We start from the raw sequence: 25941 nt of genomic DNA on the forward strand, positions 1-25941 counted from the left end.
GGTAAATAGTGTAAATACTATGTGTTGTGCTGTCCTTATGATAAGTTAAAATTAAGGTTGTATGTATTCCTCTGAGCCTGCTAGAATGTCATAAGGCAATCTAGGAGTTCACATGGGAAATGTTTCGTCTTTGCAAACACGCCCTCCTGAACCTTCTAGACTGTTGTTTGACAGGTTAGGGGTTCACATGGGGGTTGTGTTTCCGTGCCCCCTGCGCCTGCTAGAATGTCATAAGGCAATCTAGGATTTCACATGGGGTTGTGTCGTCTTTAGTGTTAAAAAAGACACCATTCTGGACTTGCTAGGATGTTATATGAGCAGCCTAGAAGTTCACATACTGGTGTAAAATATTTTTCTTTTAAATATATAATATACTGTGTAATGAATTATGAAAATATCAACAGTGTAATTTCTGCTATTAAAAAATTAAAGCGCGACGGCATACATTTATCTGATGAACTAAATCCTGAAAAAAATTATTTCTGATTTTGAGACACTGCAGGAAAGAAAAGAGGACGGAGCATACACGCTGCCATCTGAGTACAGATTTGTAAAGAAAATTCAGACGGCTATGTGCCAATCGCTGGCTACAGTAGAAGAAGAAATAGTAAAGGAATTTCTCTCTCTCTCTCTCGGGCCATTGAAAACATTAGATCAGAATTATCTCGTGAATATGAGGCAAAAAAGACAATTCTTGCGTGAGGCAACTAAGAAAGATTATATCCGGAAATGGAAACGAAAGTTAGACTCATTCGTGGAAATGAAAATGAAAGTTTGTCCCTGACTCTGTCAGGAGAATTATTTTTTACCTTGTCATTCACCACTGACCAGTAAAATATAAAATGATTGTGTTTTTTTGTGAAATCTGTCAGTTTTGCACGATTTTGACTACCTATTACCCTATCAGAATTAAAACATTCGACAGATTTGTATGATATTCAACAAAATAATTATTTTTATCACCATGATCAGTAAAAAAAATTTGTGAAATCTGAGCGACAGCTTGGGCCTAGTCAGTCAGTAAAAAAAAATATCCTCCTTGACTGTCAAGGACAAGGAGGAGAATTATTTTTTTTGTACTGTTTTCTTGATAACACTCTTAGATTTGAAAATCCTTCGGATTTAACATATAAATTTATACTTAGCGTTTTATACCTCAAATCCAGCAAATGCCCGGACTGGTCAGTTAGTTTGAAATTTATTCTTGATAACAGTGGATTATGACATCGTAGATAGACCGGATTGATCGGTTCTTGTACAATCAGATATTCGGGTGGATCTTTCGATGTGAACGAATAAAGAATAAATCCTTGCTGCGATTGATTTGATACTGTTGTGTCTGTGTTGTAACTTCCATCAATTACATCACACACAAGACTGACCGCGACAGTTGGAGTTATATTTACGATTTCCGGAGAAACATGGCGGCCTTCTCCGTGTGGGTTATTGTTATATCGGAGTTGTTGTTGTTGTTGTTGTTGTTGTAGGGTTTAATGCCATTTTTCAGCACACGATAGGCTCTACATGGCGGCCATTATTAATGGTGGAGGAAGAACCCGGGAAATCCCCGGAAAGAACCACCGGCCCTCGAGAAGCTACTGGCAAGCTTTCTCACATACCCACACTGGCCGAATCCGAGACTCGAACCCACGCAGACAGAGGTGAGATGGCAGTGATCCGTAACGGAGACGGCTTTAGACCACTCGGCCACTCGGGGCCCCGTTGTATCGGAGAATAGTTGGTAACGGTAGTGTTTCCTTGTACCGTGTAAGTATTTCAGAAAAGAACTCATCAATGATATCGTTGACTGATTTTTTTTATTTTGTCGATTACGTTATACCCGGGAAATTTAAATGTCGGTAGATCAGCTTTTGTTATCTTGTATTTGTTAAGAAATTGTTGCTTAAGTTTATCTTCTGAGTTAATTACCGCTTGCAAGCAACTTTGATTTATGTATTCGATATCGGCAATAATTTGATTAAACATCTCAATCAGTTCAATGATATTATCCTTGTTATCTGATCTTGTATCGGCGAGGTATTCTATAAAATACTGACGTAAATCCTCTAGTAAAGTCTTATAAAATTCAGTAGAATTTGAAATAAAAAAGGTTGATTGCTTCATCAGTTAGTTTTACATTTCGAGGTTGATAGACCCAAGCCAACTCATTGCTGGAAGGACTAAACGTAACAGGTTGATTTTTACCCGCTATGACAAGTACTGACTCATAACCAATTATATTATAGGGACTATCACCACGATCTGCATGTTTCGAGTATGATTGCTTGTCCGTGGTAAAATCAGACTTTTTTGGTTCAGGTGGACGCGGTGGTACTTCAGGCCAACCTAACACTGTTCTGATCGATGACTGATATATATCCACGACGTAGTCGGGACAGTTTATCTCTATCGCGGCAGACAGTGTTGGTTCATGGGCTGTTATTGCAATCTTGGATTCCTTTCCCGTGATACTTTTTATTCTGCGCTGTAATTCCTTATTGATTTCTTCGATTTTATAGCACACTGTGGATATTCAACAACGTTCCAGTCGGGTGTACCATCTGTTTTATTTTTATTTGCAAACACTAACGAATTATTTGCTGGTAATCCACCAAATGATTTTGATTTGATATTTGGCCAACTATGGTATATTCGCAACTGTGCTAAGGCGATCTCGCTTACCGGAATCGCATTTGGAAAATTAATACCAAATTTAGTCTTGGTTGAGCTTACTGTTATCATTGTTGTATTTGCGACTATCTGTTGAAGTAATTCTGTCATTATTGTTTTTATTTTCTTTCAAATGGTGGTTTTCTGTGTCGCTTTGTTTACCAAGGAATTCATTGTATGTCTTAACCATTACGGCAAATTCGGAATCTGATATCGTTGTATCGTCGAGGCTTGATGATATCAGCGACGATAATTTAGAATACGCGTGTGTTGCCGTGTTTAATTTTACAACGTAGTCGTTGAGTTTTGTGCTCGTGCACGTGGATATCTTTTTCGCGATAATATTAAAAACACCTGCAAACGCCGCTGATGATGAAACGCATATTGTTACTGCTACTGCAGTTGTTACTGACGTTAGCGCTGATAATACTACCCCGGTGGACGCAACTAACGCAGATACCGAATAAACTATAACATCCAAAGCAACTACACGCCCCTTGTGTTTTTTTACTTTCAGCACGTACTGGTCAATGATGGTTTTTAACGATGATTGCCAATCACGTACTTGATCGTATCTATATTGTTGAACATTTAATGTTGTTGTTGACGCTGTCAACGCCATTATTATTTTACGCAGTAACCAATTGAGGTGTTTCAGCCACAAATTCCAGACACCACCAGAAAGATGTTGCGGTTAATTTCTTATCAGCTGCTTCCAGAATAAATATTTTTTCCTTTCCGCTATTTAACACAACAGACAAAACTCCAGAAAACGTATCGGTTGAATGACTCCATGGATACGTTGTAAATATCTCAAATTTTGCAGCACTGAACACAGACAGCCTATACACACCAGTGACTGTTGCGGTATGTTTGAGAGTTTTATTTTGTTGTGACCATGTTGCAAATCCCGATGACACTGTGTATGCTATGCTAGTAATCTGTCCTGGAGTTACTCCGGGTTGGATTTTAATCAGATTAATTTTGTTAACGATCTCAGGGATTCCACTTACGACATCTTCGAGTGTTTTTTTAATCGTATCCAATGTTTTTTTGATATCATAGAGTTTTGCGTCAACGGTTTATGGAGTACCAAAGAATTCCTCTGCGGTTTCATTAATTTTTCTAACATTTCTACGGAGATTCGTAAACATGTTTACGTGAACGTCATACTCGGCCCGCAACGTGGATAATTTACCATCAACGGTGCTGTAGTTAATATCAATATATTTTTTTGTTGCGGCATCTTCATCAGATGCTGGATCTGTTACAGCTGCTATTTTATTTCCGTTCATGCTGAGTTCACCTGTCATTGTATCGCCAGTTGATTTTAAACGATTAGCAACACTTTTTGTGATTTCATCTCTGAAGGTTGTTAATGATATACTTGAGTCTCTGATTTTTCCGCTGTCAGTAAACACAGGGATGTTATCCGTGACCGCACCGAGCACTCCTCGAATTATGTCATTCCACTTAATTTTACTCGTTTTTAAAACACCATATCGGCCCTGAAAAACAACAACTTCATCTCGGTCTACCCCGGAGAAGTTCATAAGATCGCCGATTTCATCTTTAGTTGCTTATTTTGATAAATCAATATCATCGCGTTTTTTGTCTTTACTTTTGCTGAGAGATCTTCCGTAAATATCAACCATATTATCTTTAAGGGATGTTTAAAACGACGATAGACGGTTAAACCTATCTGCGGTATACTCGTGCACGACTTTGTGAGGTGGTTTGGTTGATTTTGATAACGCGTCAAGTACATTAATTACTTCACTACCACATATTGGTGGATCGGTTAATGTTTGTGTTGGTAGCATTGAGTACCAAACTGGAATTTGAAACGGAGTACTTTGTACTTGAGTGCTTTGCACTGGAGTACTTTGTACTCTACCGACATATTTTAGAAATTTAACTGGCCGTGCTAACCCATACGAATCGAAATAAACAATTCCACGTAGATCAATCGCGTAAGCAACACAGTGAGTTCCTAGACCATCGCTGTTATCAAGATTAATAATTCCTGTTTCAACGCTGTTTGGTTGTTGTGGTAATTGATCTCGCATAAAAACACCTCTAAAATTTTTTATTTTGAGTTGCTTAGCAGCATCAAGTAAATCAAAATTTGACAACGGTGAAACACTCTGTTTTTCTCAACGACGTTTGGGGTACCATGAGGGTGGAGTTCCTGGTAGTCTTAGACCCTTTCCGTACCATGAGGTTGGAGTTCCTGGTAGTCTTAGACCCGCTCCCTTTTTTTATAACCTTTCCCAGTTGCTTTCTTTAATGCCAGTCCAGCAGCGGTTCCAACAGCACCTAACGCGGCTGCTTTTGCGACAGCTGGTGCAGCAGCGGCAATTAATGCTGGTATTGCTGCGAGAAGTGGAAATATACCACCAGTTTTAATCATGTCTTTGATGGCGCTTGGAGCAAAATCAAGTTGAACTCCGGTTTTTGCTTCTAGCGCCTTATTGAAATGTTTTAGTTGAGTTTAGTCAACGATAACTTGTTTGGACCACCACTAGTAATTTGATCTCGCAGTAATGTTATTGTTGCCCCACATGTGCTCGCATTTTTTGATTGTAACTTTTTCACCTGACCGGGAGTCAGAGTGACATTAACGTGACTATATGACGTTTTTATAATTAACGTGGTTGATCTTATTGTTTACATATTTTCCACTGAGGCATCAATGACTCTCATTCGCCCACCAACACCTTCAAGTAACATTGATTTATCTGAAAGAATAACTGCAATTGCTCTGTAATTAGCAACAACACCTGGGTTTACGCGAGCTCGAAAATGTATATCAACGACAGATTGCTTAACTAAGTCAAGATGTTCCAGCGAAAAGTAATAAATCGGGTACAGCGTTGTAAAATCTAACTGTGATATTTGCAAACCAGTATCAATATTTTGATCACGTCACATAAATGTCATCAAAGGATGATATGCACGTGCTACATAATTATTCTCAAAATTTAACAATATATCTTCAGATGGTTATTGATGTCCGTTTATTCTTAAAGATACTTCAGAGACACCAAGTTCGTTAAATATCATTAAACTGTGTTCTTGATTGTTTACTCGCGCAACATCTTGAAGAGCAACAAAGATATGCCTTGGTGCAGAAACACCTTGCTGTGATGCTATATGCCAAGATAATAAACCGTCGATGACATTTTGAATACTATTGGTGGTTGTTGTTAACCATGATAATACCGATTTACCGCCTGGATCCATAAAAGAAAGTAACTTTTGTTCTTCAGCGAGTGATGGAGTTATTACCGGTACCCACAACGAAAGTTTAAATAATATTACTTTACTCGCCAGATAGCATCATTATCATCACCCTTTCGGACAAGTACAATTGTATGTTTGGTTCCAAAAATAACCTTTCGGACATTTCTGCAAAATCCAAAGATGTGGGACAGTGGAATTGCACATGAAAATTAACTACGTTCACCTTTCAACATTAATTGACGTGTTCTAAATCCTAAATTGTAATTTGGGTTGGTATGAACCACCAACTATACATCAGCATCAGCGTTGTTGGCAAAGTTTCTTGGTCGTCTTACAATATCAGGTCTCCTATCAGGATGGTCAGCATTATCCTTGGCGAACATCATCCGACCAGTTGATCTAGCATAATCATCTGAATATCTTGCTAGACCCATAATCGTTGTAGCAACGTCAACATTATCTTGGATTGTCTCAATTTCCTTTCCATCGATCATGTATATAGCACTTTTGAATAACGCCATGATACCATTATTAACAAAGCCAACTCTGATATCAGCTCCGTATGCTGTATTAGCAACGATGCTGTTACAAGTTCACATTCGACTTCAGTAAATGCTTCATCGGGCAAGAAATATCTACTTGTATCCTGAACATGTAATTCAATTCGTCCACGATGATTTGGCTGTCGTGCTTCATAAGAATAATACTGGTAATCGCGTATAGGTTCATCCTTGAGTACTGGTGCGTCCATGTCAAACGCTGGGTCGGATACATGTTTAAGCATTTTTATTATAATTTGTTATCGTCTAACACGAAGACCACTTCCTGATATCAGACTTGTATTTACTTGTTCAGCCCCTTGATTCATCAGGGCTGCTAGTTTTTGATTTACGGCTTGATTTGTTACTTTACTGACATTTGCAGGCATCACTTCAGTGCTTTGTAATTTTACTGGTGGTTGTGGTTGGACCGCTTTCGGTCTGCGTATTAATCGTGCTAGTCTGTCCTTGATTGCCGAGAACGCTTTACTGGCAACATTACCAATAGCACCAGGAGCTTTATTACGAACAACGTCAATAGCTTTCATTGATAATTGTTTTGCGATCGGTATTGCTTTGGGGGCTATCCTTCTGAATAAACCCTGAACAACATCACCGAGTCCATCTCCGTAAGTTGCTTTATAGGTTGGTAATCGCGAATTTATCGCCCTAACCGCTACAGGACCACGGTGAGCATTATGTATAATCATTTTATTTATTATTCATTTATCTAATCGCGATAACAACTAGTCACTGTGATAGTCATCAACGATTTCATCAATGAGTTCCGGATAAAGATTAATATCCATGATACCACCTTGAAATAATCGTCGACAAATATCAGCTGCTTCATTGGTTATTTCTGGAGAATTATTTCCAGCTCGTTTACCCCCCCCCCCCCCCATCAGAATTTCTAACCGTTGCACGTCCTCGAGAATATTGTTAGGACAGGCAATAAGACCACTTCCTTGAGTAGAAAAACCACTTCCGGGTCAGGTGATGGTTGTCTCCGTGATCGCCATCGTTGTTTCCCTGGCGTTCAAGCAGCTTTTTTCATTTCATAAACTCGTTCAATAAAATCATCATATTCGCGCTTATTTTTTTTTTACTGATTTGTGGAATATCCTTGTACTCACGAAATACCCTAGCGGTCCACTCGTGTTCTGGAGTGTTATAAAATTCTGGCTTTAGAAGCTGATGCCGTAGCTGATACCCACCTACAGCAACAGCAACAGGATCGGCCATAACTTGCGTATAACCCTGCTGAGTAAAATATCTCGTTTTTAATTCTGGTTTAGATAAATCCTCGACAATATTTTTAACATCCCCGATTTCAGCACGTGTTTTATAGGCAGATTCCATAGCTTCGCTGTTTTGTTTTGGTAAGGCCGCGATGACCTGCTGTGATGCTGTTGTAGCCTCAGCGATCTTTTTGGTTGGTTCGACAATTGGTTTAAATAATTGTTCTGTACCTTCTTTAAATTCATCCTGAGATTCTTGACGCGCTTGTAATTTTTGTCTGACACTATCTCGTACGGGAAGAAATTTCGTTATTGCTTCTAGTCGTTCTCGAGCTAATCTAGTGGTATATGATTCTCCGATGTTTGCCATTATTGATATAATAATGATTTAATTTATAGCAGCAGAGAGGCGCTGCCTCAAACTTGGCACCCACGCGATCGCTGACTTTTCCTGCGATTTTTCGCGATCAGAAAAACTTACCAGCGATAGGCCGGGTAAGTCAATTAGAGTTTATTAAGTTCGTTGACAGGGTTGTCTCATACCAGGTACTGAGACAATTGCAATTTTTTTTTTGTTTTTTTGCGATTTTCGAGGAAGGCTTATTTTGCGAAACGGAGAGTGAACCAATTAGAGGTTGTTCAGCCTCTCTGCTGCTGTACGACTGATATCACTTCTTGACGCACAATACGATTAACATCACTTCTTGACGCACAATACGACTGACATCATTTCTTGACGCACAATACGATTGACATCACATCTTGACGCACAGAACGATTGACATCACTTCTTGACGCACAGTTCGACTGACACGACATCATGACGCACAGTACGACTGACATGACTTCTTGCTGCACAGTACGAATGGCATCACTTCTTGACGCACCAATACGATTAGCATCACTTTTTGACGCATAGTACGATTGACATCACTTCTTTTCTCTTTTTTGTTGTGAATAAATATATTCTTTACCAGTCACTGACTGGCATCACATTCTAAAAGGGTACTTTTTAAATAAATATATGCAAATTAAAAAAAGAAAAGAAGCTTACAATCGTCGATAATATGATCAAATGTGTCCACAAAACTTTCGCGAAAAATCCACAAATATCCGTAATCTAGAAATTCGAACATTTCACTGCGAGCGAAATCCATTTTTAAGAACATGAATGCCAGGCAAGTTCATCTTCTTCCAAAAACACTACAACACATCCTATCTAACCACTAAGATCTGACATTTGGCCGAAATTAGTCATAAAAATCCGTGAATTATGAACCAATATACAGATATGTTAAAATGACTAGACAAATCCAACGGGAATACGCAAACTAGGTGAGAAATCAGCAATCAGCGGAAAATAAGCTCCGTGGGTGATGTCACACCGATGATAAACAGTAAGAATGATACGACTCTTTTGCAAACACACACACACATTGGCACAGGCAAGAAAACTCAATCAGTTTCATGCTGACATGATGATTGATACTGCATGCAAGGAAATTTTCAGGGAATATTTGAATTTCATTTAAGTCATGGTATGCACAACGTATACAAAAATATGTTGTTAATACAATGTACGAGGTAACAAATAATCAACGTCGGCCGAAAGAAAACAAACTATAAATCTAAAGAAAAACTGATTGATTGATTAATTGGTAGGTAAGTATGTAAACTGACAAAACTTAATTTATTTTGATGTACATCAAGTTATCAAGTATATCTCTGTTTAAATAGCCAAATAACGTATCGAAGAATTCTGACAAGAGTATTGTTGTCACTGGAATATATTACATTTGCTTATTTACAGCGACACCACCAATATCCGCCATTCAGATTAGACTAGCTGACGGACCATCTCCTTCAGAAGGCAGAGTAGAGATCTTTAAAGACGGGACATGGGGCACAGTCTGCGATGATGGATGGGACAACAATGACGCGAGGGTCATCTGCCGGATGATGAAATATCTGTATGTTGTGTTTTCCCTTTTTAGCTTGAAATGGCACTTCACTCACTCATGTACATTAAGGACATGTACGATAGTTGGATCATGAACATTCTCTCTCTCTCTCTCTCTCTCTCTCTCTCACACACACACTATATATATATGTTCACTTTCAGTTAGATAAGACATGGCAATCACCGGTATACATATATCGAAATTCTTTCTAATCTTCTACAACATTTGCCTCCAATAAGGTATCCGAAAAGAATAGGTGTGGTTTCAAAAAAACGATACATGTAACACGTACAATCTCTACAAAGAAATTAGTGTTACTGATATTAATCAATTTTAATTTCTTTCTGATAATTATCATATAAATGAAATTTACATATATTGTAAATAACGTGTCAAAAATAATACAGTACCATAAACGTAGTGAATCAAAAAACAAACGCACGTCACAAACGTTAAAAACCCAGACAGTCTGACTTTATTAGCTAAGTTCATTCTTGGTGAACTTAGAAATAAAAATGAATTAAATTTATTCTTATTCTTTTTGAAGAGGCGGAACAGCATATTCTAAATCCAAGTATGGCCAGGGGAATGGTGATATCTTGCTTGACAACGTGGAATGTAGTGGATTGGAACAATCTATTACAGAGTGCAGATTCCCGGGGTGGAACCAGCACGATTGCGATCACCTAGACGATGCCGGTGTCTTCTGCAATCAACGTAAGACTATAATTTATGACCAAATGTGAATGTTTTGTGGTCCAGAAGAGTAGGAAACTAGTGCCACACATCGGCATAATTTTTGTTTCTTTTCTTGTAAATTAAGTGAAATTGTATATGTTGTTTACAAGGAACATCTTATAGAGGTAAGAATAATAATGGAAGTCCATTGTTAGAGACGTAATAGAAGTCCATTGCTAGAGTAGTAATAGTAGTCCATTGCTAGAGTAGTAATGGTAGTCCATTGTTAGAGTAGTAATGGTAGTCCATTGCTAGAGTAGTAATAGTAGTCCATTGTTAGAGTAGTAATGGTAGTCCATTGCTAGAGTAGTAATGGTAGTCCATTGCTAGAGTAATAATGGTGGTCCATTGCTAGAGTAGTAATGGTAGTCCATTGCTAGAGTAATAATGGTGGTCCATTGCTAGAGTAGTAATGGTAGTCCATTGCTAGAGTAGTAATAGTAGTCCATTGCTAGAGTAATAATGGTAGTCCATTGTTAGAGTAATAATGGTAGTCCATTGCTAGAGTAATAATGGTAGTCCATTGTTAGAGTAGTAATGGTAGTCCATTGCTAGAGTAGTAATGGTAGTCCATTGCTAGAGTAATAATGGTGGTCCATTGCTAGAGTAGTAATGGCAGTCCATTGCTAGAGTAATAATGGTGGTCCATTGTTAGAGTAGTAATGGTAGTCCATTGCTAGAGTAGTAATGGTAGTCCATTGTTAGAGTAGTAATAGAAGTCCATTGCTAGAGTAGTAATGGTAGTCCATTGTTAGAGTAGTAATGGTAGTCCATTGCTAGAGTAGTAATGGTAGTCCATTGTTAGAGTAGTAATGGTAGTCCATTGCTAGAGTAATAATGGTAGTCCATTGCTAGAGTAGTAATGGTAGTCCATTGTTAGAGTAATAATGGTAGTCCATTGCTAGAGTAGTGATGGTAGTCCATTGTTAGAGTAGTAATGGTAGTCCATTGCTAGAGTAGTAATGGTAGTCCATTGTTAGAGTAGTAATGGTAGTCCATTGCTAGAGTAGTAATGGTAGTCCATTGCTAGAGTAATAATGGTAGTCCATTGTTAGAGTAATAATGGTAGTCCATTGTTAGAGTAATAATGGTAGTCCATTGTTAGAGTAATAATGGTAGTCCATTGCTAGAGTAGTGATGGTAGTCCATTGTTAGAGTAATAATGGTAGTCCATTGTTAGAGTAATAATGGTAGTCCATTGCTAGAGTAGTAATGGTAGTCCATTGCTAGAGTAGTAATGGTAGTCCATTGTTAGAGTAGTAATAGTAGTCCATTGCTAGAGTAGTAATGGTGGTCCATTGCTAGAGTAGTAATGGTAGTCCATTGCTAGAGTAATAATGGTAGTCCATTGCTAGAGTAGTAAAAGTCCATTGTTAGAGTAGTATTTGTAGTCCATTGTTAGAAGAGTAATAGTAGTCCATTCTTAGGGTAGTATTTGTAGTCCATTGTTAGAATAGTAGTAGTAGTCCATTGTTAGAGTAGTAATAGTAGTCCATTGTTAGGGCAGTAATGACTTTCCATTGCTTGACAATTTTTGAAAGTCTGTTAGTAAAATTTTTCGCAACTCCCTTGAGTTTGTACTTAGAACATTTAAAATGATTTTACGTCTGTTGGACAGAAAAAAATATAGTCAAGTTTATTTTAGCAACGTCTGAGTGGACGCTTTAAAAATTGTTTACACGATATTTTCTCTCAGATCGTCATACATTCTGAGTCACCGCTGGACATGGTAAACGAGTCTTTGAGGTCAGAACAATAGATGTCGCTATCTATTATTTAGGCAGATCTTTTACTTTTCGTTGTAAAAATACAATCATTAAGATTAATATCTTCGTGACGTTTTTAAGAAAATATTTCAATGTGTGAGCCATAACATTGCATGGCTCTCTTGTTTGAGAAACAGATTGTGTTACTGAAAATGGAGATGTTACCATACTGTTTGAAAATAATGCCTTTCTGTATACGTTAACGGTTTGAAAATAATGCATTTCTTTGTTTACGTAATGCATTTCTATGTTTACGTTAACGGTTTGAAAATGCATTTCTATGTTTACGTTAAGCGTACATGTGTTTCTGGAGGCTTTGTTAGTTCTTCTTTTGATAAAATGGATAATTGACCCAACCACTGCAATAAATACCTCTATTATTTAAAAAAGTACCTTGAAACATGTTTAATTTGTTTCAGATTCCCTTTATTTAAATTATGCAGCTAGTATTTGATGTACCAGTCAATATTGCCAAAGTTGGATTGTGTTTATTCGTCTTTTTGTAAAATGTTTCATGCTATGTCCTTGACCACTGGCCAAATAAAAAGAAGAAGAAATAAAAAACAATTTAAAAAAAAGTACAATAGGTACGATGGGCCCAAGAAATTGTTCAGATTCAAATAAAGGAAACACAGAAAGTTTGGACCAAAAGTATATGGGTTCAGATTTATACAAATACACTGTGTATATCTTGTCATTTTCTGTCCTCGGACATGTTCTGAAGTTTTCACCAACTATTTGTGGAATTGCTACACAACATATATCCCGCAGAGTATATGATCATAAACAAATATCACATTAGGCTGTACTGACTGAACGCATGGATTGATACAAATTACAGGGAAGATTGGTAAATTACAATAAACTTGACCCGTAGGCTGTTTCAAATACAGTAACTCGGTCTCTTCTGTAAGTTGGTTACTCAGCAACTCAGCCTACTTTGTAACTAGGGTTCCCAAATAAACTCGTTATCCACTACAGCTCGGCGTCCTCCGTAACTCAGCCACTACTGTAAATCTACACCCTCTGTAGCTCAGTTTCCTGCGTAACTCAGCATCCTCTGTGACTCCACCGCTCTGTAACTCAGCCTCCTATATAATTCGACCTCTTCAACTGGGCCTGCCTGTAATTCTGTCTCCTCTTTAATTCAGTTTCTTCTGTAATCCAGCCGCTTATGTACCCCCCCCCCCCGTAATTCTGCCTCTTAGGTAACTCGATCTCCTCTTTACCTTAGCCTCCTTTTTAACTTGTCCCTCTCTGTGACTTGGTATCCTCTGCAAACTAGCCAATTGCTTTGGTCCTTGCTCTTCTTATATTGATTTACCTCCATATACTGGTCATCTCTAAATTACGGTCAGTCGTACTCACTCAAAGCAATAGCAATCCACTTCACCTTACATCTGTCACTCTCTCAGAAATCGACCGCTCTGATCTAACTGGTTAGAGCGTCCGCCTCGGATGCAGGAGGTCGCGTGTTCGAAACCCTTCTGAGTCATAACACAGACTTACAATAATGGTACTAGCAGCTGCCTCGCTTGGCGCTTATCATTAAGAGTTTAGTGTTCGGACTGCTCAGCTTGGTGTCAGGATAATACCACTGGGAGGGACATGATGCTACATGTTTGCGGCATGATACCATAGTGCTACACATCACTATAAACTACCATACTGCAGGCATCATAGTGATATGACTGGAAAATTGTTAAAGCTACGTTAAAAATCCAAATCACACACACACACACACACACACACACACACACACACACACACAGAGAGAAATTTCAATATATCTTCAGAGTGCCCCAATTTTGAAGTTATCCCAACTTGTCAAACTCTTCAATTTCGGAGGTAAGTAGTTCGTGCAAGTAGTCCGCAATTCCATGATACCTAAATGAAAGTCATCGGTTTTGAAAACCAGGGAAACTGCTTATGTTTGGTGAGACCGCAGGTAACTTAAAAAGCCACTCTTTAAAGCAACACGCAATAAATTCATAAGTTTTACTCATTATGTACTGCACCAATGTGAATAACCCACTACCGATCAAACACGCTAGTGACGTCACTGATTCAGCAATCGGAAAATGGAGATTTCATTAGATATCAACCTATGATATGTCAGTTTAGGACAGGTAACAGGAAACCTCCAAACTGTTCCCCACTGACGTAGGTGAACAACACCGTTGCCTGAACAGACCATGTGACCGCGGAGGTCGGCCTCGTTTATAGTTGTCATTTCGGTCATTATTCCGTTCAATTTCGGCGGGGAAAGACGATAAGTCAACATTAATAGTGCTAGAGTTGCTGGCTAAAATCTTTGTCAAAATGTGTCTTTTTTCCGTTAAATTTTGCAAATCTCCTGGAAATGGAAGTAAAACAATAGCAGGTATTTCAGCAAGAAAGTGGTTGATTTCAACTTGGGGCTGTAATGGCCTTTCTAGAGAAGACAGAGCTCCACCTAGGAAACAGTTTGGCGAACCTCATAAAAACTTGGACGGAGCGATGCGGCGAGAATGTGGAAAATGCCGGAAATAACTGAGAACGCAGTCACATACTAAAGCGCGCTAGGTAAAATAGAACCACATCTAAATTTAGCTCGATGATACCCTTGTGGAACTATCTGCACACATTAGGTAAATAACGCTTTCTCTTACGTTTTTACTTGTTAATAGAAAATTGGGAATGTCCGGCCAAGAATAAGTCATCTCAATCGATAAATCACTTTAAATGAATACTCTGACGTGCACATGGCGCCATGTTATTAACAAGATATATGTAAATTATAATACCAGATATTCTACGCTGTCTTTTCAATAAATGGCGGAAAAGGCTGGGGTATGTTCTAATTATTAGTTACTAGTACCAATATAAACATGTCTGACCTTTCCGCAAACGGAAAAACTCGGTGGAAATATTCGATACCTGGCTGTAAAAGTCCTTGCTTACTTGCTGATTGTCGGGACTTTAAAGCTAATGTCAAGGAAATAACCATTTTCAGAAGAGATCCCAGATCCCAGCAATCAAGCAAGTTTGGTTCTTTTTTTATGGCATTTATTGCATTAAGTTTAACCAACAAAAAGGCCATTTGATTTTAAAAAAATTTTTAAAGTAACCACGATCATCAAAATAGAAATTGTTCTTGAACCTATACATCACATCATATTTTGTTACAGCACACCAAAAGTCATCGCAAACAGTTTTGTCCTAATACCCATGATAAGTAAATTACTTTGATGTCCTTCAGTCTGGCACAAGTAATTAGTGAACAGTTTAAGCTAAGTAGATTTTGTCACAATATTGACAAATTTGACTCCTTACTACATCATCACTTTTTATTTATTTTATTAAACTTCCAAGGCTTTGTGTATCATAGTCTCATTTTCAAATCATTCATAGTGGAGGGCATACGTCTGGTGAATGGATCTGCACCAAATGAGGGCCGTGTGGAAATCCAGGTGAATGGGACGTACGGAACAATCTGTGATGATAAGTTCGATGATAAGGCTGCCACTGTTGTGTGCCGAATGCTTGGTTACAAGTACGTATTAATATTCAAATATACATTTTCAACTTGGATTACCTAAAAGTAAACATAGTAACCTATCCTTGTTTAGCATTGTTTGTCAGTAGGTCCAGATACATCTTATTCATGTGACTTTTGCTCAGCATTCGTGTTTCTTTTTGTAACACATTGGTCTTTTTGCGGTGATCTGTTTTCGTATGTCCACTGAAAAGCATAACGCCTAGAATTTACCTTAGAATAACAAAAATAGCGAATTATGTTCAACATGTTCCACCACTTTTAGTTCCGCTACAGAGGTGGCGCAAGCTTTCAACGAGAGAACACTGTTTCCGATCTATGGGCATTCCTTAAGAAGTTTAACGATATAGACATGCCCATCTTATCTGCTCGTTTTGGCTGGTTTGCATTTTAATATGAATAGGACTCCTTGAGGGAAAAAACAAAACAAATGCAATCATCAAATTATTTCACTTCCGTTTGTGAAGTGATTCTTAAAGAAAACAAGTAAATGTTGAAAATGAAAGCTGCTGAATATTGGGTGAAAAACTGTCTTAAGAGCGCTTGCAGCGATACCATGATATGGCAGGCAATAATTTTACCAAAGTTAAAGGTACACTCAGATGACGTGATTGTATTAGTTTTTTTTTTAAATATTTAAAACTTGATGTTCGTCCTTCAAGTTTGAAGACGATTCTGATATCTATGACTGACATGGCATTTGTGAGGAGGCGAGTAGTTGATTTGTGTTCTGAACCGTCTATGGCACACTGGACAGCAGATGTGAAATGGACGGTTTAGATATTATTACACACCTCCTATGAACGGTTGACTTGTTCCTGTCCCCAGACTGTTGAAACTATCATGTAATCCTTAAAGTGATGTCTTTCTCTTGCCCACCCCACCCCCATTAATCTTATGGATTAGGTCAGACAGTACTATAATGTACTTTGATTTTTCTTTGCATAAAACGTTTTAAGTCACTACATTTTGTATATGTTGTGAGATTTAAGTGGGGCCACAGGCTCATTATTAATGCTTGTTTAATTAATTTAAAGCGGACGTTAACACTACGTAATGTAAGTATGACCGCAAACCCATTATTAATTCTTATTTATTCAAATGAATGCGGACGCTTAGTGTACAGCAGTGATAATAATTGTAACATTCGGCTTGCTTTGGTGACCCACTCATCTAGCCCCTCTCAATCCAACTTTTTAAAACGTTTTACATTGGGATTGGTGATAACAATGTTTAAAAAAATAATCTGTGTTTGGTTGGTTAGTAAAATAACACATCTTATTTTGCAATCATTAACTTCTAACCTGTGTCAACTATACTAGTCACATGTCATTACTCTTGTCACATGTGTGATAAATCCAAACATTTGACTTACTAAATCACTCTTACAGCAACTATTAAGGCAGAACACTAATACAAAACAGAAATGGGTTTTTTGTCTGATGTTATTTGCTTGTAGTCAGGTAAGACGATCGATAAAGCATGTTTACAAGTGACAAGACTGGAAATGCGTGTCCGTTATACCATGGCATACGCCACAGTGTAATTTTCCTTACAATGAAAACATAAATTAAATATTAAAGATTGTGTAAATAAAACAACAGGTGGTTTATACATAACTGATATGAGCCAGACGGTTACAAACCAAATTGTATGCAGGTGCACGTCCAGAGCAGTACCACTTGATAATGATTTAGAATTAGTCCTATACTTAACACCAGCAATGCGAAATGTGTACAGGCTGCATTATTATTGACACGTTTGTGAGGCATACTGCATTAACACTTACAGTGTTAATTATTGTTATTGTTGGAATATGGCAGTGACAAATAAAAATGCTGCTAATAACATTGATGGTGTACCATTTGCTGCTGCAGATTAAACATAACGAACAGTTGAAATGGCACTTGAGGATACCGTTGTTCTTTATGAGGCGCTTGTGCAAGCACTGAGAAAAAAAAAACGTTGATGAAGCCGGAACGTTTATCTCAGTGTGATAATGTATTCCAGAAAGTCTAATAAACTAATTAACGAGAAAACTGTTAGGGGATACCTCATACTTTATATCAATCATACAGGATCCCGTGGAGGGGAAGAATTCTTTTTCGCAAATAATTTTAGCATTTCCATTCCATTTTGTGTGTCGCGTCATAATTTAAACAAGTAGTTGCAGTTTTTGTTGAGACAACTGTAACCTTAAGGTTTTCAGTGTGCCCAGCCGTGTTTACTGAGAGAATGAGTGTCCATAACTCCTCTGGTAACCCTACTGCACAGACTACGCTGCGTCAAAAGCATTTCTTTTCTTGCGCTACAGAGTGGCAGATTAAGGTGAATATACCGCATTATATGTTGATTGTATGCTTCGCTTCGGCTGAGACGCGGATTTCTTCAATATTTTTGGAATCAATGAAGAGCCTCCAGCTGATGTCATTCCCGTCGGTAGAAACCAGCCACCCCCACCCCCCAGAGCAGTAATCTCGAGTCGCATGAGGGTGATGACAGTTATTGTCATTATGTCAATTCTCGCCACACGAGTGCTCACAAAATAGAGCTGTAAGTGTTATGTCAACCTTATCCAACACAATGGCAGCACACCCGTACTTTTTTGAAGATCGCGCCGCTGTTCATCCTCAAATCGTATAGAATTTTGAGCCTCACAATTCTTTTGCAGCGAATAGTTTGAATTTTATCGAACAAAACATTTTGGCTATAATCACATATAGTAGCTCCTAGATGGCTTGACTGTTATGTGAGCCAAGTATAGACTTACTAATCAAACCTATAGGACTTTTATCCAAAAAATTCTTTTCTATCAAATATTGGACCAAACTATTTTTTTTATTTCTTTGTTTCATTAAAGAAGCATTCTTCTCAGAAAGATCATATTGTCTGGAAAGCTGGAATAATTCATCCTTTTCCAACTCTAACCTTTCTTGGGAAGAATTTTTTTTTAAATGTACACTTTAGATTTCTTAAATCTGTGAAATAATATCGAGAAATCCGAACCCAAGCGAATTTAAATTTCAAAAACAATGTATTCTGAAATATTTTAGACAAGCCCCCAATTTTTATTACGACTCTATGATCTTAATGTAATAAAACATAGCGAAAACCAACCATTTTTTAAAAAACAAAAATTCAACACTTAATTTATTTCTCTAGAATAAAAAATTTTAATTTTAAAAAGAACTTACAGTATTGCGGATTAAATCTCAAACTGTCCAAAATGTTATACCACCAGTCCTAATGAATAAGGTTCTAAATAAATTCCTGTGGTGTTCGAATTAAGATCCAACGCAGAAGGCGTCGATGTGACTATAGTCTTCAATGTACTAATGTACCCGTGCCCTGAAGCATTACGATATGCTAACAGTCTTCCAGTTAATCAAAAAGGTGTCGATGCCTGAATTTATTATATTTCCATGTTAATGCTTCTGTCCGAGAATATTATTTAAAAGCACTTTGTATTTCTAGTGAATAATAATTTGAATAAATAAATCGATCAAGAATGAATCATATCTCAAGTTAACAAAATTATGTTAAAAGACTATGACACAAAAGAAGAGCCAGGATATAGAACAAAAATTCATTTCTAGAACAATCAAAGTTATAATTAGACAAGGTCTGTTACAAACATTATAAAGATGTAGTAAACATTAGGTAAGCTATGTATTTTGTATGAGCAATACCAATATTCTAGACACAGACTCAAATAAATATGTTTACTTCTATTGATAATGACCCCATTATTTAACCCCCACTTCTAGTGAAATATTAACTATGTATTATTTGTTTACAAAATAAAAACAACAACAGTGTCTCTAGTCAAGCACACGGTGAACTTAATTTTGGACAAGGTCATAAACATAACACAAAAAAAACCACAAAAAAATATAACACATAATGATGGATAAAAAGAACAAACAATACAAAATAAATATATATAACGGCTTAACGCAGTTCGTGTAGGCAATCTTGCTTATGTTCAACAAAGTCAAAGTAGTGTGAACTTACGAATGCAAAGCGGTTTATGTACTCACCACTCAAGATGGCGACAATGACATGCGCAGAGCAAGCCTGTAAATTATTGTAAGAAGATTATTAACCCTTATTTCACCGTAAAGCGTTACCCCCCAACCCCCCCCCATTGAAATCACTTTGACAGTTAGCCAATACAGAAGAGTATCTAGTCCCATTAGTGATAGCAGCGTGTCAGACTATCAAACTGAACTCGCGAAAAGTCGAACACCTGAAAAACGAACATTTTCCCCATTTCCCATGGTGTTCAAGACTCGATAGTTTCATCAATAATGAATCAGAAGACACCATAATGTCTATTTTGTTGTATGATTTATTTTGGTGTTGACCACTATACCCATTATTATTGTAACATGGAAAGTAAATTACACATTTCAGTAGAAGCCCGGCTGATTTTCGATTTGGTCGTTTTTATTTAGCATGGGCGGTGTTGCAAATGGTGAAGCTAAATTCGGCGAAGGGAGTGGTCCTATTCAGCTTGATAACGTAGAGTGCTTGGGAGATGAACCGAGTCTGGTAAATTGTCGGTATTTGCAGCCCAGCGTTACCAACTGTGAACACGACGAGGATGTAGGTGTAACCTGTTTCACGGTGGAAAACGTTACACAGGTAGGTAATATGTAAGGTAAGAAGGGGAGAGAGGTGGGACTGGGAGATCTCCACACTCTTGGATAAGAATAATGGGCTAGACGGGGGAAACATCAAATTACAGTTGGTTAGGAACAATACAAGGGGGAACTAAATCCGCCATTTTGGGTTGGAGTGATGTACTATTAGGGAGAAAAGAGTGATGTACTATAGGGGAGAAAGGGGAGACGAGGGTAGGGGATTACCACACTATAGCAGCAGGAAAGTTTAACAGACCATCGTGTACAGACCAAATAAAGCTTCCTACGAGAACTTTCTCCGTAGAAGCCTCAGAATCCAAAAATAAAGCCTTCTACGGGAGCTAATTTTCATGCATTTCAGACCGAGTGAATCAGGTAGTCATGTCAAGTGTATCAATAAACATAGCATCCGAGACAGGAAAAATAAATCCTCGTTAATGGAAGTTTAACAGACCATTGTGTACAGACCAAATAAACCTTCCTACGCGAACTTTCTCCGTAGAAGCCTCAGAATTCAAAAAATAAAGCCTTCTACGGAAGCTAATTTTCATGCATTTCAGACCGGGTGCATCGGGTGGTCGCGCCGGTGTGTTAGTAAATATAGCGTCCAGGACAGGAAAAATAAATGTCGTGAAATAAATTTTGTTTTTTGTTGCAACTTGGGGCTGCTTTGGCCAATTTTACGTCGCATTAAAATAATATACTTGAAAATAATATGAGTCAGAAAACTAGCACAGTTGGAGAGCCTCATTCTGCTAGATTAGCGCGAGAACAATTAGCGGCAGTAAAGAAACTTATTCCAGCAAAAAAATTATTCAAGAAAAATGTTCGCGATTACGAAGACGCGAAGTATCATCTCACCGATTTATCGTCGAGATTGTTAAGTCCAGTCACCGAAACAGTTGAGCGAGTCGCATATGGTGACAAAAAAGATGATAAGGAACTCAGGAAACGCGGAATTGTTCCCATGGTGAAAGATATTGAGGAACATACTCGAACGGTGCCAGGTCAGCTTGAACAAATTCGCCAGGGACAAGCACAAGCACAAGCACAAACACAAGCGCGGCGGGAAAAGATTCGAAAAGAATTACGGCAGTCAAGGGCGCAAAAACAAGAACAAGAGCAACAAGAACAAGAACAAGCACAAACACAAGCACAGAAAAAAGAAGAAAAAGAAGAAGAGAAGGAAGAGGAAGAAATACGAAAAATATTAAAAGGTCCCTCCGAAAATTTAGATAGATATTTTACCCCCGGAACATGGAATTCGATGACTGCGGAAATAAAGGCAATTAAGGATATTAAGGAACTTGGAGAATTTGCGGAAGATTCCTTCAACAGAAGAGAAACGAAATATTTTTTAACGGACGAAGGAAAAAAAAGATATTCCGCACGAAAAGATTGGCGCAATGCAATATATCGAATCAAATATCAAATGCCTCGTGTAAAGAGTGACGATCCGAACTTTACTCAATTTCTAGCATATGCAGATGCCAAACAATATGAATTGGGGAGAAAAGTTCCTGCAACGCCACAACCGCAGGAATTGGGGGCAATACCAAAACAAATAAAATCCGCCGATACATCTCAGGTATTTTCTCCAACATGGAAAAAAAACCGATATCTCAGGAACTTTTCCTCGCACACATTTTGAAGAAAGTGCCGTCGATTATTTTAACAAAGATGAGGATAATTTAATCAACGTTGCCAGAGTTGGCTTCAGTGAAAGAGGCAAGTACTTGCGTTCTGGACGTGTTGATAAATTTACTGAAGAAAATTGGATTCCCGCGGTATATTTTGCTTCAAAGAAAAAATCTGTTAATTTTGATGATCCGGGCTACAAAAGTTTTCTGGAAAAAATAAAACAAAAAGAAGAAAAAGAACCGGAGGAAGAGGAAAAGGAAGATATAATATCATCATGGCACAGTGAACTGCCTTCAGAACAAAAAACAGGAAGCGGATATACCATTTGTCCTGACAGCGTCGTCAACGATGTATCTCGCCTCGAAATATTAATCGGAGGAAAACGAGCCGGAAACAATTCTTCTGAAATAATCAACGAGGCCTCAGATATTTGTCGGCGATTATTTCGCGGTGGCGTCATTGATTCTCACATTTACAAGGAGCTCGTTGACGCACTCATCGATTAAAACAACACAATTGAAATAACATGATTGTTCACAAACATCAACGCAGACCTAGACAGGTCCGCATAGTTAACTCTCGATTGCCCGTATATAAATATATTCACGGCAATGGACTCGGCGACATCGTTAAAAGCCTCGTCACGCGAGTAGTCCCTAAAATCGGACCCACAATTAAGCAATTCGCGTCAAAAGCAATAGGAAAGATCGGCGAGACTGTCGTTTCTGGTGTTGGCAATTTGGCAAGTAAAGGCTTCGATTTTGTCAAAGGTAAAATATCAAATTTGGTGCGTGAGAAAAAACGGCCTGTCAAATTACCTAGCACCAGTGAAATGCCCCCCGAGATCAGTAAAGCTATAAACGACGCAGCAAATAAAAAAATAAATGAGCTAGCACAGGAAGTTGCTAATACAAATCTAGCAAGGGAAGTAGCAAAGGAAGTCGCGAACACAAGTTTCATATCGGGCAGCGGTCTTCGTTTTAGATGAAATTCTTATTAATAAATGTTCGCACAAGTGTCAAACGAAGTGTTCGACATGGACGAGCCTGTAGGTAGAGACACATCCGTGCGTGATTTCCAGTATTTCTCGTACGACACAGTGACACCAAATGCGGTTTCTCGCTTGGAAATTCAAGTTCACGATACAACGAGATATTTTCTTCCATCTGAGGCATATATCGAAGTTGTTGGGAAAATTAGGAGGACGAATGATACCGACTATGGCGCAGATTTTAAAGTCGGATTCGTCAAAAACGGCATCATGGCTTTATTCAAGAGCGCCACTTACATGATCGACGGAAGAGAAATCGAATCAATCACGGACAACGTTGATATAGCAACGACGATTATAGGCCTAGCTAGATACTCGGATGATTTTACCAGGTCAGCCGGTCCTAGTATGATGTTCGCCAAGGATAACTTCGATGCCGCCGATCATCTCCCGCATAATATCGGTGTACCGAGAAATGCCGCTAATAATGCCAACGTCGATACTAAACCTATAATGCTCGGCGCCAATGACAATTACAACCTCGGATTTGCCACGCGAAGAAATATGTTAAAGGGAAATGAACGAAATTTTTCTTGTGCAATTCCGCTATCTCCCATTTTTGGATTTTGCAGGCATTTCAGGAAAGTTATTTACGGAGCAAAACACACGATCCTTTTTATTCGAGATGACGAAGGCGGTAACAGAGCCATCTGGCGAGAAGCGGGTGTGGATGCTGATAAAGGTAAGGTGGAACTAACCAAATTTACTTTGTGGATGCCGGCGATCGTTCCATCGATGCTTGAGGAAGAAAAATTATTGTCATTCATGAATCAAGGTGGTAAGTCTGTTATGTCTTGGCTGACAACCATGACCGACTCCTTCGACGTTAATATTAACGGAATATTTACCTGGCGAATTGCGTCACAACAAGGTGTCTCGGCACCTAGACATATCTTTGTTGCTCTTCAAAACGCAAATAGATATGTTCAAACTCGCAGTCACATGATATTTGATAATTTTGCAGCAACAAACGTATCACTAAGAATAAACGGCCAACAAGACCCATCCGAGGAAATATCGATTGATTTTGAAAATTACTCAACAGCCCGCGCGTATCATCGCTTGCTAAGTTTCATGGGTCGTGATCAAAATATCGATACATGATTGCAAATATCGCAGCTGGATTTCAATAAATTTTATCCCATCTATTACTTTTCCCTGGAACATCTCGATTTGGTAAAACAATCCGTCGTTGATATCCACTTCAAAGCCAGAATTAACACAGCCGGAGCAGCAAGGGCAATCGCGGTGATTCTCAGCGATAGAACAATGATCCTGGAAGGCATCAGCGGCAGAATGAGAGTCATCGACGCTCCTGTCGAGAAAATGTAAGAAAATCGAAGATTTCTAAATTTAGATTAAACGATTATTAATATGCCGTACGAACACGTCAGCGTAACTCTGACCCAGGGTCAGATGAAAAAGCTCCAATCAGCGATATCAAAGCGATGTGGTATGAAATTAACCTTGAAAAATAACCAAATTCATGGCGGGCCTAACAAACTATCGCTAACTAGGGGTCAACGTGAACGATTCACCAAAGCTAAATCAGCGAATTCCGGCGTTCATGTGAGTCTTAGTATAGGTGCCATCAGAGACATGGTCAAAGTAGGTGGATTTTTTCCTCTACTAGCTGCTATTCCTGGATTACTAGCCGCGATTGCTCCGGCCGCGGTATCCGGTCTAGCATCAGCCGCAGCCGGATTCGCAGGTAAAAAATTATTAGAAAAAGTTACAGGAGGACGATACGGTAAAAAAAAAGCTTTATCCAAGAAGACCTCTGTACGGATCTGGCCTAAGATTGGGACGACCTCCCATGTACGGATCCGGCCTAAGATTAGCATACCAGCCTCAAATCTAGATTTACTCAGTGAAGCAAAGAGAAAAAAAATAAAGTTTTTCAGAGGCGTATTTATGCGAAATCAACTACCAGAAAAACCGAACCCTACCGAGACGGGAATAATAAATCTCGATTCAAATACCGGCCCTGGCACACACTGGGTCGCCTACGCGATTAATCCTCGCGAAGTTGTTTATTTTGACTCATACGGACTAGCGCCACCAAACGAATTTATCAATTACGTGTCAAAGTTAAATATTCCGATTTGGTATTCGACACTTCCGACGCAGACATTAACGGATCCACCGATATGCGGTCCAGAATCAATTAACGTCCTCGATGCGATTTCAAAATCATCCGATCCATATCATAAAATTGTATTTGAATATGCCGTAGATAAATATCATGGTTGACATTTACGGGAGATTCCTCTACAGGAAGAAGGAAGCAGAAGTGACTGACGTCGATCTATCAAAATTCGCCACAAGGGATGATATTAATAATCTTCTATCGCTGTCAGAAGTGGATCCTGGCGAAGTTGCTATTTTTCAGAGCCGCGAAGGGAGATTACAAACAAGCAACGTCAAAATAACTGATATAATCAAGCGAGACGAATATAACGATCGCATTAATCAATTTACTAGCCTGTCAGATTCGGTATCAAAATCCATCGCTGATATCGCCGATATTATAGCGAAGTTACCCCTGAAGGCTAATATCGCGGATGTGGAAAAAAAGGACAACGAGCTATCAGCAACGTTGCTTCTAAAGGCTGATAAAACATTATACGACGATCTTCAGGACAGAGTGACAAAGAGACTTAACAGGCTAAATAACGATCTTAAAAAACTCGACGATGCCTTAGCTAAATTTAGCAAAAAAATTGACGAGGACATAAAAACATCTATTGATAATATCTCCACCACCGCAAACGAGCTTGCAAAGAAAAAAGCCGATCAAGCATCGCATGACGATCTTAGCGATAAAGTAAGAAAAATCAACGAGGATATTACTAATATTCTCGTCGATATTACCGAAATAAATATCGTAATGAGTCAGAAAAG

At 38.4% G+C, this 25941-nt stretch overlaps 1 protein-coding gene across 2 annotated transcripts in view; it reads left to right on the forward strand.

The window, feature by feature from the left end:
- The window catches only part of LOC149788527 (scavenger receptor cysteine-rich domain-containing protein DMBT1-like), a 122656-nt gene that overhangs the window by 52871 nt on the left and 43844 nt on the right, over positions 1-25941 (forward strand). For both annotated transcript variants that reach the window (XM_089974541.1, XM_089974542.1), the window contains exons 8-11: positions 9507-9666; positions 10205-10374; positions 15555-15696; positions 20157-20346. In XM_089974541.1, the coding sequence (XP_089830667.1) occupies positions 9507-9666; positions 10205-10374; positions 15555-15696; positions 20157-20346 (662 nt within the window). The remainder of the gene's footprint in view (positions 1-9506; positions 9667-10204; positions 10375-15554; positions 15697-20156; positions 20347-25941) is intronic.

This window comes from Sinohyriopsis cumingii, chromosome 11 (assembly GCF_028554795.1).
Source record: "Sinohyriopsis cumingii isolate HCF-2022 chromosome 11, ASM2855479v2, whole genome shotgun sequence".
NCBI lineage: Eukaryota > Metazoa > Mollusca > Bivalvia > Unionida > Unionidae > Sinohyriopsis > Sinohyriopsis cumingii.